The 13,931-nt window shown below is 40.3% G+C and overlaps 1 protein-coding gene across 4 annotated transcripts in view; it reads left to right on the top strand.

Moving 5' to 3' along the window:
- The window catches only part of LOC135707146 (uncharacterized), a 291,025-nt gene that overhangs the window by 212,839 nt on the left and 64,255 nt on the right, over positions 1-13,931 (top strand). For all 4 annotated transcript variants that reach the window (XM_065228873.1, XM_065228874.1, XM_065228875.1 and 1 more), the window contains one exon: positions 11,783-12,064. In XM_065228873.1, coding sequence (XP_065084945.1) covers positions 11,783-12,064 — 282 coding nt within the window. The remainder of the gene's footprint in view (positions 1-11,782; positions 12,065-13,931) is intronic.

The following is a 13,931-nucleotide window of genomic DNA, read 5'->3' as shown; positions in this document are numbered from 1 at the left end:
TACCAGGATCCTCGGGACGTTGGTGAAGAGGGAGACCACATCTACGGATACCATTGGATATGGACTGGAATGGTGATTGTAGATACTTCTTCGCTGAATTGGAAAGAGCTGACGATGTTGTAGTTAATTTTGAGTGAACTGCGTGCAACGAACTTGCATAGGTTGTAGGTCGGGGCTGTGTGGTTTGGAACAACAGGTCGGTGTGGGAAGTCATTATTACAGGTTTTCGGTTGACCATACATTCTGGGACAGGTTACGTTGTATGTGGTGATCCATCGGCTTTTCCTTATGGGTGATAAGTTGGAGGTATAGCAGTCTTTTGGCAATTTGGTTGTTCTTCGTTTGCGTTCTCGAGATGGGGTCTCTGGGGATGATTTCATACGTGGTCGCTGACTAGCCTAGACATCTTTTGTTCGTAGTCTTCTAGGTACATGATTACTGTACGGTTACCCTTGTCATCTAACAGCACACATAGTTTTGGGTTTGATTTCAGGAACTTTTTCATAGTTTTTTCAGCAGCTTGTGTGTTCTTTTGTGGTTCTGTCCTAATGATTGCTTCTAAATTAGCCATGACATAGTAAAACGGTATGTCCGGGATATTAAAGTTGGGTTTTGTTGCGTGTATTCAGCGTATGACGGAACGCTATGGATGGCGTATCGATGTAATTTTGAGCAATCGGTTGGTACACCTTAGCAATGCATTGTCGGAATGCTTTTCCCTATAGTATCAGAGTTTTGCTGAATGTTTTTATTTGATGGAATGTTTGTTTTATTTCGATGTTTAGTATTGCTTTTTTAACTTATTTATTGTGTTGTTCAGATTGTTCAATTACGGTCTATTTTGAATAGTGATGTAGATCCGGCCAGAAGATCGTAGGGCACTTGTGTTGCTTTAACAGAGGAAGCAGACGCTTCTGTAGACACTCATTGAGGTAGATCTCCCCGTTTACAGTCATGGTAATCACCAACGGTGCACTCCGTTTGCCACATGAGCAGATCGCCTGCCAAATCATGTATTTCTTGGCAAACTTTGAAAGTTTCTGCTTCCTTACTTCCTCCGGAACATCAAACTTGTGCTGGGCGGTGAAGAACAGTAGCTCCGGAAGCTGCCGGAAGTCCGCCTTGACGTAAGTCTCATCATCCGTGATGAGACAATGAGGCTTCGTCAGCATCTGGGTGTACAGTTTCCGGGCCCGTGACTTTCCCACCGTATTTTTCCGTTCGTCATGGCTTGGAGCCTTCTGCACTTTGTACGTATGCAGTCCCTTCTGGTCCTTGGCTCTCTGAACGAAAGACTTGGACAGATTCAACTTTTTGGCCACATCAACAATAGAACATCCATTCTGACCGCATTTCTCCTTCCGTTCGATGCTCATAGTTTCGTAGTAACGTTAAATCACACGACTCATAATTGACTGCACGATACCGAGTTGTTTTCCGATGTCTCGATGAGAGAGTTGAGGATTTTCCAGGTGCTTGCGCAAAATCAATTCGCGACGTTGCTTTTCGGGTGACGCCATTTTTTACAACTTTCGAAAAACTGACAGCGATAAAAATACAGTGTAAACAATACACTCTAAGCTACTTCTACACAAATTTTCAAGAGAAAATACCCAATGGGTAATTTTCTACAGCGTTTTTTTCCGTGATGCAATTTGATGTGGGACACCCTTTATGCACTACAATATTGGGGCCAGACAGGGGTAAAATACACCGCTTGATAAAGACAAACCATAGCCTGCAGGTGGAGAATACAAAGGCATGAGTTATTCATAAAGTAAAACATCTATAAAATATGCGAAAAGTGAATTCGTTCCATTCTTTTGCGATCAACGCTGTTGAAAGCTTAAATTGTAGTCGATGATTTTAACAACTGAGTCATGTTGTGCACAAAAAACCATTTTTTTTATAAATGATTAGTATGTCAGTCTATGATTTCATGATGAGGAATTATTTGTGAAATCTCCACATGAGAACAAGCACAATCCGTTGCTTTTCTACAAGTGACCATTTTTCCCCAGCGATGCATTATAAGCTGTTCTCCCCTACGTACCAACTTGACTGAAGCGATTAAACCGGCATGTTTGTTTTTGTTGCCAAGAACGACTAATCGAGCAGCCCTCTTTAGGCAGCAGCAGAAGCAGCAGGGAGTACAAACTTGTTAATATTTGATTACGAACACAGAGAGAACATGGCTCTCGATAGATGAACCCTGAAGATACGTTTTATGCATAGTGGGTCAGTACAACATGTATCAATTTCTGATTGAATCTATTTTCGAAGTTTCTCAACCGGAGTCTTCCGCATGCTGTTTATTTTTATGCAAAAGTTCTTCCGCACATGCAACCGGATATCCAATCAATGTGCTGGAAGCTTCTCCTCTCCTCCAGTTGATCAAGACAAATATGACCTAATTGCACCGAAAACATTCTTCGGAAAAGTTCATCGGTTACGCTGCTGCTGCTGCTGCAACCAACTGGAGCTGCTCCTCATTGAGTTTCGAAATTCTTCAAATAGCAAAACTACGTTCCTATCTACTACATTCGCACACGTAGTTGGGTGCATGAAATTTGCATCTCACTCCGTATCGCCGATTATCGATTAACCGCGACGACTGCTGAACTTCATCACGTATCTACACTTCTGTTGCAATACCACGCCCTGAACTGTGAAATTGGGGAGAAATGTGTTCGGAAATATTTGCACCAATAACCAATTTATGAATAATTAAACATGGAAGCTCTTGCCTGGCTGCCTGACTCGGCGTCGTTCGCTTCTTTCAGCTGAGAGCTCAACTGAGGATAGCAACCGTGGCACGTTGAAAGTGAGAAGTTCTGATATTTAAGTGCCGGGTGCCTTTTTGCGCTCATCGACTGACAGTTTGGCTTTCGATTTTGATGTAGTGCAAGGTGGTTCATCTGAATCGGTGGAGTTGCTCTTAATTTATCAAATGGAAATTAGTAAACGGGAGAAAGACAAAAAAAAACTAGTTTCGCAAAGTTATATAATTAAATCAACACTCTGCAACAGAACTCGATCCATTAGAGACGACATCTCCGTTCTTCTATTCCCACACGGCACAACCGTTTGCACAGTCATCTATGATGCAGCGTGCCAATAACTCTGAAGGACGAGTAAGAAATGCAATTGTATGTTCTCCAATCAAAGAGGTATATCTCTATAGGACGTGTTTGCGCAGTGGAGTTCTCCATTTGTTCTTTTATCCTCAATACATAATTAATCATCATAGCGAGCTGAATTGATTTGCATATTGCTTTCTACCATTACGTTTCCGCTTTTTATTCCATTTGTCCATTAAGATCGAATATTCTCAATTAGTGATGCAGAGCGGATCAGACGAAGACGACTGATTGAAAACTGCTATCGTGGATGGGTTTTTGTTGATTGGGAAAATGTGGCAATGTATGTAGAAGCACTTTGAATGAACGAATAATGCAAGCTTAGTTCGGAAATCAGCCGATATTGTTAGTTTAAAATGGTTGCAAGAGAAACAATGCACAAATTAGAATAGAAACATTTTTAGATGGCTAATCCAAGCAATTAACACTTCCCAAGTACTCATCAAGCCTAGCAGTGCCATATATCAGCCTTATATTGCAACAAAGGCATCAGGATTATCATACTGAGAGCAGGGTGCCTTCCATTCATTTTGACTAAAAAAATGTTTTAAGAAATTATGGAATAATAAGATATTATGAAAATATTTTGATTAACGGTGCCGGTGGTGTAGTGGTAAGCGTGATTACCTCTCACCCCAGCAGGCCTGGGTTCAATCCCAGTCGGCGCCGCCGGGATGTTTTGAGGCATAACATCTCTGATCACGTCTTCCTTCGGATGGGAAGTAAAGCCGTTGGTCCCCGGTTCATGAGTTGATGGGTCGATAGGTAGGGTCCAGGTGTGGGAGCTGCCTTCCTGGCACGTCGGTAGCATTGGTGCTCAGCACGGAAAACAAGATCGACGGAAAAAACAAACCAAAGGAAAAAAAAATATTTTGATTATGTAAACCACAAGAAAAGATTGTTAAGTTTATGTTTGACACGTAATACCTGCCAATTTTGCTACATGAGAGTCGCAATAAGCGATTTTGTAATTTATCTCACCCACTCTTCGCTCTTCACGCTTCGCGAAGAGGCGATCAGAAAAACGCTCATTGTGACTCTGTCAAAGCTAAATTTGCAGGTTTGATGTGAAACAGAAACTTTACAATCTTTTCTTTTTACTTACACATACAAAATATCATCATAATATCCTATTATTCCATAATTTCATAAAACATTTTTTTTAGTCAAAATGAATGGAAGGCACCCTCCTGACTGAGAGCATGATCATGAACAATGGAATTGATGGCAGGACAATCCGTAGGTGCTACACCGTAATTGATATGATCCCGCGAAAATCCCACAATGGTCTATCGAATAAGATTTGAGATTAATCATTCAATCCCAATGTGAAAATTACAAATAATTCTGATAAATATTGGCACCAACTCCCACTTCCTTACCGGGGAAGATAAGGATTGTTAGTTTGACAGAAGCTGCTGCTAAAGACAGGGAACACATCCTCATCTTCTCATCTATCTTTTGAACAAAGGAGCCTGGAATTGATGATTTTCCACGCAGTAGGTAAAATTGGCTACCTCTTGGCCACCGGAGCCCTTATATTACAAAAGGGCAACCTAACGCCGCTGACCACGTCTGACACATGAAATTAAACATCGACATGAGAACGACAAAGTTCAAGAAGCCATTTCAGTTGAATGAGCTATCCGGTAGAATTCAATCATAAATTCCGACCATCTTCTGATTCTTCGCATTTCACGCTTATTGCTTATCGCATATTAGTTTATTGCGTGCTCTCAACTGTCAACAAGTGTTCTAAAGGCACTTGTCCAGTTATTATGTTCCCGTATGTGCTTTTCCATAAGATTCTGTACAACAAAAAGCAGAAGCATGTTCCCGTACTTGCTGTACCATATTATTTTCTTATAGCAACATGCAGAAAGTTACAGAAACCTACAGCAAAAGCAAAAAGGGCAAGTGCGGGAACAGACCTACTGCGTTTAACGGCTGTAACTTATCTTGGTTTTATATTGAAGAAAAATAAGAATAACAACGCTATCATATTGCTATTTTTGCTATCGTCCTGGTTGGAACCAGTTTCAACCCAGTGCAAAACCGAACCGAATAGTGCGAAGCCAACCTAAGGTAAGTTTTAAAAACAAACGATCCGAAAACAAACAGTCCCAATCAGTGTTGGGAAAATATCAAAAAATCAAAGCTCACCAACGCCCAAGATCACGCTTGATTTTCGTGGACAAAAATCAACAAGCAAACAACTGCGGTTGGTTTTGCAAGCTGTGATATCGCAGCTCGGAATATCAAACTAACAAAACTCACCAACTGCAAATCTCACCAAACTGTGGTGAGATTGACTTTAATGATTTTTGCTTTACACCCGAATGCAACTGAAACTTCCATAGCGGCTTGCAGCACGAGGGGGACGACTCTATCTACGATGCAGAAAAGATTGTGTTTTTCTGTAGCAGCTGCTCGCACGCTGAGTGGATAGAAAGAAGATTGATGACGATTCTGAAGATTTCCTGCAAAAAGATGAGGCGCGATGCATCACCAGTTTTTACACATTGAAGATGATTGCTAGTCCCAAGCATCGTCTATTGGTTTTCTGTGTAATTACAGCTGATCTGGCAACAACAGAACAGCAACCGTGGGCTGTCAATCATGCTCATGCTCATGCTGAAATGTGTGAAATTTTAATCATTCATGGGTTTTTTCAAGTTACAGTGTGGAAAAACTAGCAATCATTTCAGTATCCACTCGCTTACCGACACTCGCTAATCCGATGACTCGATAATCTGGACCTCGTTAATCTGGAATAATGTCATATTAAAAAGTATAAACACGCGTTCGAATACATTGTGCTGCCAATTAACCACTTCATTCGATGTGGTGTGACGTTTACTACCACTCGAACTTTGAAATGAAACATTATTTTGAGATTTTTTCTTCTAGAACCTCGAGAAAAGTAGCCAACGTTTGTGCGTTTCATAAAAAAATAGAAATTAGTTGGTCCAGCTTTGTGAAATCGCTGGTAGAAAGTCACGCCAAAACTGCTTGACAAAGTGATCAATTTTCAGATTGGTGCTGTAAGCATACTGTCTATTTGTTTTGTTTTTTTAGTATAGATTTGACCATCGGATTAACGAGTTAAACCCGGGGGATACTGTATCACTATCACAGTTCTCACTTCGAAATGTTGGTGGTGAAAGAATGCAAAAGATTCAGTTGAAGACACCAATAGACTTATCTGAAGGCCCAATAAAGATTTTCACGTCCATTCGTATTGGTGCGATAGTGGAAATCCGAGGAAAATTCATAACAAATCGCTGTCAAGCAGTGATGTCACCTGGAACGAAATCGAGCAACGAACGAGCACCCTGCGTTCGGTTGTGATGCACTGTCTATTCGTTCAGCACCTATAAACCGAACCGAAAGATGACATGTGCACACACCCTCCGTTTGGTTCTCGTGTTGCGAACGTAAAGCTGGGTTTATTTATTTTTTTATATCTTTATTAAGGAGACTTTCAGCCCTGGGCTGGTTCGTCTCCCAAGCTGGGTTCAGACTAGGCAAGTCAAATGATCAACTCAGTTGAATTCAATTGGCTTGAAAAGTTGAGCCTGGTTAAACTTTTTTCAATTCAAATGAGTTGATCAAGTTAGTTGAATACCAAATACCATACACAAACTGTACCCCGGATTGGGTAAACTATCTCACAAATGGTTTGGATGATACCCTGAACACGTAGTTAAGCTCTCTTTTATGGTTATTTTATTAGGGATGGTTTACACGTTCAATTCGCGTTCAAGTTAGATGAATTCAACTGACTTGATCAATTGACTTGCCCTGTCTAAACTCAGCTTAACTGAACTATGCGTTGAACGAGTGCAAACGAACCAAGCAAATGGGACAACCGAACACTTCGTGCCTACGTAGAAAACGCTTCGTGTAGGTTTTTCAGTTGTCGAAACTTACGCACGGTGCGTGCAATTTTTTGAACGACGTTGATGTACTGCCTCAACCTGGCCTATACAAGGTGTGGAGATCTAGCCCTGACGTATGTGTTGGTAGAGGGAAAAATATAAACTTTGCGGGAGACGATGGTGACGACGTCATAACACTCGAAAGGAAATTGGCGAAATGAGTAGTAAAACAAATCCTAGCTATTTTTGCATGATGATTTTGCTTGATTGTATTCTTTTGTAAAGCCGCCGCGAAATATCAGCTGGCAATTTTTATTTTATGATGATTCCTTACTTGAAAACAGGCAAAAACTCACAAACAGGCTGCTTTTCCATGGTATACAGTGTGATAATTCAATAATCAATAAATTATCTCAACATTTAGTGGCAGACCATTCATAAATTTTGGGAACATACATCGATTCTATTATCCATATTAATTTTCCTATGCAAACGCTGATCGAAACAAACGCTATGACGTCACTACAAGGGTGATTGAGTGAATGAAAGAAACGAATCGTGCGAAGCGGAATGAAACCCTAGTGAAAAACGAAGCGCACCAATACATTCAGGCCTACAATTCTACACCTTGTATAGACCAGGTTGGTACTGCCTCGGGGTAATCGGTAAAGGCGCAGCTACAAAGCAAGACCATGCTGGAGGTGGCTGGGTTCAATTCCCGGTCCGGTTTAGGAATTTTTCGGGTTGGAAAATTTCTCAACTTCCCTGGGCATAGAGTGTGATTGCCACACAATTATACTAATGCAGAAATAGTACAGGCATTGAAAGCTCTTAATTAATAACTGTGGAAGTGCATCTAGAGCACTAAGTTGAGAACACTCAATAAGCTAATATGCGATATGCAATAAGCTTGAAATGCGAAGAAGAAGAAGAAGAAGTGATGTACTGCGCAGAAAATTTTAAACTAATAAAACTGTTTAAAAACTAAAACAATATTAACATGATGTGAATATTACATGTATAAGGATGTTGATGGAAGAAGTATATTTTAAACTGTTCTGAAATAGAAAACGATGTTAGTTAAAAAAAGTTAAAAAACTGTATCCTGTCATCACAGATAACGGGGCAAATTACTTGAAGGCAGTTTTTCTCATGAAGACAGTACAGGCAATCCCCCTTACACCCCGTTCACATTACAGCCTTTATCACGTAATATAGGCTGTCTTACAATGACCACTCATACACAAAATTTCCAGTGAAAACTGGATGTACGAGTGTTCATTACCAGACAGCATACATCACGTGGTATACGCTCTTATGTGAACGGGGTATTATTCTCATTTTCGATCGAACCGTATTTTCCATACAAAACAAAAATATTTTGTATGAAAAATACGATTCGAACGAAAACGAGAATAAGAGCGAATATTAGAATTGGAAGAGGAAACAACAAATGATCACAGCACTGGAGTCGACTCTGGAGATGAGAATGATTGCGAAAGTATCTAACATCTACCCTAAGAGGAAGAGGTAACAATTGGCTTCTTCCTCTTTTATTTCTTCCTCTATCGCTATCTTTATCTATCTCTATCTTTATCTATCTCTATCTTTATCTATCTCTATCTTTATCTATCTCTATCTCTATCTTACGCACATGAAATCGGCCAATCAGGAGCTGGTTCACGTTTGACAGAAAAGTGGATCATTTTCGCCCCTCTTCTCTTATGTCGTTTTCGTTTTTGCGGTGTAGCTACACCGGTGCTACACTGCCGTACACCGAAATATTTTAGGGTGTAGATATAGGATGCACCTTTGTTTACAAACAAATGATGTTGAGCTGTCAAAGACTCGCGCTTATTCCTGCTTACACTACACCAGTGCTACACCGCAAAAACGAAAATGACATTAGCATCTAGCATCTGTTCGAAAAGTTGCACGCACCAATGGTAAGATTTGGCTACGAAAAAACCTACACGAACCGTTTTCTACGTACACACGAAGCGATCGTTCTGCCCATTCGCTCGGTCCGTTTGCACTTGTTCAACGCATAGTTCGGTTACGTTCGCACCATGAGAAACGAACGGAGGGTGTACAATTGTCAGCTTTCGGTTCGGTTTATAGATTCTAAACAAAGTATGAACGCGTTCAAGCACATCACTGCTGTCAAGCTCATTTTGACAGATCTAATTTCATACATTCTTTAGGTTAGCTAGAGAAAAATAATAAACAACTTTACATGCCGATGCACCCGTTAGTGTGCGTGCGTTAAACGTGACTAATCTCTGTTAGTGCAGAACTTTGGTAAATCATAAGTTTAAGTGCAATAAAACCGTATCCATATACGCGCACCTATATTTTTAATTTTAACCAAATTATCAAATGTCAGAGATGTCTATGGCCTAAATAGGGCTCATCCACATCTATGACACTAGTGTCATTCAGATACGTGAAGCCGAAAAACTCTGTGGTTCTCTGATTAAATTTTAGTTCAATTTTGACAGCTGCTGTAAGCATTCCTCGATTAAGCTCCGTTCATTCGTGATGCGGTGTTTGTCGCTAGCATTTTGAGGAAATTTTATTTAATCATGTTTTTATCGTAAGCGGTGTAATAATCGAACGTAAGACTTTTCTCATTAACTCATGTTTCTCAAATTAATTATTCTAAGAGGAATTTCTAACGTGTCGAATCTATGCCGCAAACATAAAAGAAGCTTAAAGAAGTGGTGTGGACATTAGCGCCACTGTCCTTGGTGGCAGCTTCAGAAACCAATGCTCTGAACAGGGATCTGGGCAAAGTGGCCAGACCTACCGATTTATTGGTAGTCATACCGATATTTTCGATGCCTACCGATTCACAGACGAAGGGTTCAAAACTACCGATTTTTCACTTTCCCTCAGAATCACAGATTTTAAGGCTTTGTTCCATTTGGTGAATTTTAACTTAAACTTTACACTTCTAATATATATTATAGTTAATCACTTTTCTCGACTAGTTACTTCAGCTTTGTAAAGGAGCGGAGTTAAAGCTGAAAACGTCACTGTAAACGTTTAAAAATAAACCTAGTTGAGTGTAAAAATGCTTCCAAAGTAGTGCTAACACAGTTTATTAGCTGAGTACAGGTTATGTAGTTGTTGAAATAGCACTTTTTAAGCTGAACATGTTACTTGGGAAACTAGTCAAAAGTAGGTAAAAGTGAACTGGCCGTTGGGTACTTTTTTCTTACCGTGTACGAATGAGTTTTTTTTTACGTTTAATCAACTTTCTCTGTTTAATGCTATTTTCTGTTTCTCCCTTTTTTGATTTCGTGTTCCGTTCGTCCTACTCGCACTTACTTGTTATTGTTAATATTCGCATATTTTTGAGGGGTACGAATTACTCATATCATTGAACCGATGGCGGAAGGATGAATCTCTTTTCGTTTACCTTGTGTTTAAAACTAATGTCGGACACCTAGGAAATCGTATAGGTGTTCAAAAAACCATACGTTCAAAAGTCTAAAATTGCGCGTGATTTGTATTCATCGCCCCCCTCCTCCACTCACAATGGTTTCAAGTTTCGGAAAAGCCTTCTTAATACAGCCTACCGATCACTACCGATAAAAGTTTTGAGAATCTGCCGATAATGAAAAAAATAATCTGTCCACCCTAGATCTGGGCTCATCTGACACTTCTTTGTTGAAATATTTTTTTTTTCATTCAGGCATATTTGTATGAAAGAGTTTACGGCATACAATGTATTTGTAAATGTATTATCATAGATACTTTTTTTTATCATGGTCTGTTCTTGATATTAGCGTATGTCAAATTTCATCCAAATCCTAAAGACTCATATGTGGTCGTCTACTTACTTGGCGTGGAAATGAAGTAGGTATCAACAAATAACTATCCTAACAGCAATATTTGTTTTCATCTATTGCACAAAACACACAAACTCACCCTACCGGTGATTGTGCAACAACTAATCGTAAATGCAACCAACCACCGTTGTACCATGGCTGCAGTGGCATGGTAGAAGGTGTTGTTCTAAATAATTTAAAACAAGCACCCACTTGCATGGTCCATGACACAATCTGTTATCGAAAACCGAACGACTAAGCGAAAAACTGCTTTTGTCTCTAAGCACCGGAAACTAGAAGAACGGCAGCATAGGGCAGAAAGCACCAAAAGTTGCTTCTTCTGAGGGAAAATTTTCTCCAACCAGCCAAAACCCATATGTATGTTCTCACAGAAGCACAAAAGTAGAGCTTGGTTTCAACTTTAACAAAGCAACGAGTAGAAAAGAAACCTCATTTCTTTCCGCTGAAGTTGCATCTTTCTTCCAATGTAAAAGTTCCAACGCCACCCACCGGTGGCAGAAGGATTACGTAAATCTGTTCCGGAAAGTCTCTCGGTGCCTGTCTGCCTGCCTGCCTGCCTGCCTGCCTGCCTGCCGGAACCTTTCCACACTGCCATGCCATGTATCATGAAGGCTTAAACTCTGATGTTGGACTTTTGCTGAAAATCACTGATGTACGGAAGAATCCTTCCCGAAAAGACTTCATTTGGCATTAATTCGAAATTCTATGCATGGATGGGAAGCATCAAGATAGCAATAATCGGCTGTGGTCATGCTGTGTTTTGGGACAGACGACCACAGTGCTTTCATTTTCAACCCGACACTATCCATATACATAGACGGGTGGTCCTTCTCTCTGCATCATCATACTTACAAATTCATTGCCATCTTCAAATTCCTTCTTCTGCTCTTCCGCGCCTTTTCAGACCATCGTCCGGACATTCAGTTGAAGTTGCCACTCCACCGGACCGCAGTGGACACCGGCTGTGACCAGGGCTACGGGAGCGAGCGGTCCCCGGAGGACGAAATACCCCCGCCGCTGCTGCTGATGCACGAGGCCCAGTACAATGAGATTCTGGCCACGTCAGGGCTGAACCAGCAGCCCCCGACCAGTGTCATCGAGCCCAATGATTTGCAGCGCTTCTGGAACTACGAGAAGGCTGCGGCCAGCTTGATCGCCAGCGGGGAGTACAGCTTCATCACCAAAGGTGGGTGTCGTTTTGGTTTTAGGGTGTGTATGTAATTAATTCTGGATTGTTTTGGCGTTTGAGTCTCAATCGGAAAGTCCACCGGAATTGTTTATTTATTTTATGCGAAGGGTGAGAAATTCTGGAAAATGGCTTGCATATAACTGGTTCTTATGTATTCTAAGAAAGTTTGGAGAGTTTGGATGATTTGCAGCTTTTGAGAAATCAAGAGAATGAGAGATCAAGTCTTACGGAAAAGTTTCAACTTCAATTTTCTTATTGCCACACAACCGTCAAAATTTTAAATTCAATGGTCAAATGAAATGCTTAAAACATCAATTCGGAAATCTTTTACATAAGCAATAAGGGTAAATGCAATGTGTTCCTAGCAGGGCGCAAAGCAGTAAGGTTCCATCAGTCATTTTCATATGAATATGAACAGCCATCCGCCTCATCATTCACTGCCTCGTGAGTGTTTGAATGATTGGAAAGTAAACAAGTCACTGACATGAAGAGCTTTGAGTGGGTTGGTTTATTTCCTTTAAATTCCGTTATAATTGCTTATCTTTTGACAGATACGGCTATTTCGTCTACTACTTGCAGACTTCATCAGTGCCAAGTACTCAACACCACACTGTTGAGTACTTGGCACTGATGAAGTCTGCAAGTAGTAGACGAAATACGCGTATCTGTCAAAAGATAAGCAATTATAACGGAATTTAAAGGAAATAAACCAACCCACTCAAAGCTCTTCATAAAGGGATTCCGTTAAGAGGTTCGACAAATTTAAAGGATTAAGTCACTGACAGCAGAGCACTCAGTCAGTAGGTCAGTTAGCACGTTTATTGTTCCGTGATGGTTCCTATACCCTACTTATCCACTTCGAGCGAGATAAATCAGGAGATAGCGAGAGCGAGGAATAGGGTATAGGTGTACATTGTGTGCAATATGGTCTTGTTTTTTTTAATGTTATATATATATCTATCTATATAGGGAAAATGGATGTAATGTCGGCCTAAATGCCCATAATTTGGGCCCATAAATAAATTCAGCAATCGACTAAATGGCGACCAAAAATATCCATTAGAACGCGTTAATCTAGATAAAATTGTTAAATAGCAGATTTTTTAAGGATGGGCCCAATCTTAGATCCATAGGCCAACATTAGAGCCATTTCTCCTATACAAAAATGAATTTCTGTCTGTCTGTCTGTCTGTCAGACTCGGAAACTACTGAACCAAAAAATTGAGTGCAGGGGTTTTTGGGGCAGAGAAAAGATCTTATGATGGTTCGAGAGCCCTCCTCCCTCTTTAAGGGGAGGCTCCCATACAAATGAAACAGAAATTTCTGCATATATCGAGAACTAATCCAGCAAATGGAACCAAATTTGGCTATCTATCTAATCTCGACAGACTAAAGTCTGGAACGCGCAAAAATTGGTCAACACCTTCAAATTGGTGTATTTCTGTTAAGAATGATTTTGAAAAAAAACCCGAGGGGCACGCAAAAACCTTTAACTCCTACGCAAGCCTTTTTTAAGTGCAATAATTACAGTTAACTACATAATTAATTACTTTAATTACTAGCGTCGGAAATGTTTTGAATTAATTACTTTTAAGTACAAATTTCAGTTTTAATTACAAGTCGCATAAATTAAGTACATTAACTCCTTTTAATGTACAACGAGAAATGTACTTAAATTTCCCCCAGCGTACCGTTAGACCCTTTCGTTATTGGCCCGTGAAACAAAAATTTCACAGGCCCTTTTGCTACGTTAAGGATAATGTCAGCTCTGATAAATTGTATCGCTACCGCTGTTATGACTTCAGAATAGACCCTATAAACAAACATCTCCTGGGACCTACGAGGAAATCTACGTTGGTGATTG

The sequence above is a fragment of the Ochlerotatus camptorhynchus genome, unplaced genomic scaffold (genome assembly GCF_037179485.1).
Source record: "Ochlerotatus camptorhynchus isolate MF236.1 unplaced genomic scaffold, CSIRO-AGI_Acam_v1.1 ptg000304l, whole genome shotgun sequence".
In the NCBI taxonomy this organism is placed as follows: Eukaryota; Metazoa; Arthropoda; class Insecta; order Diptera; family Culicidae; genus Ochlerotatus; species Ochlerotatus camptorhynchus.
This window is presented reverse-complemented; position numbering and strand designations above follow the sequence as displayed.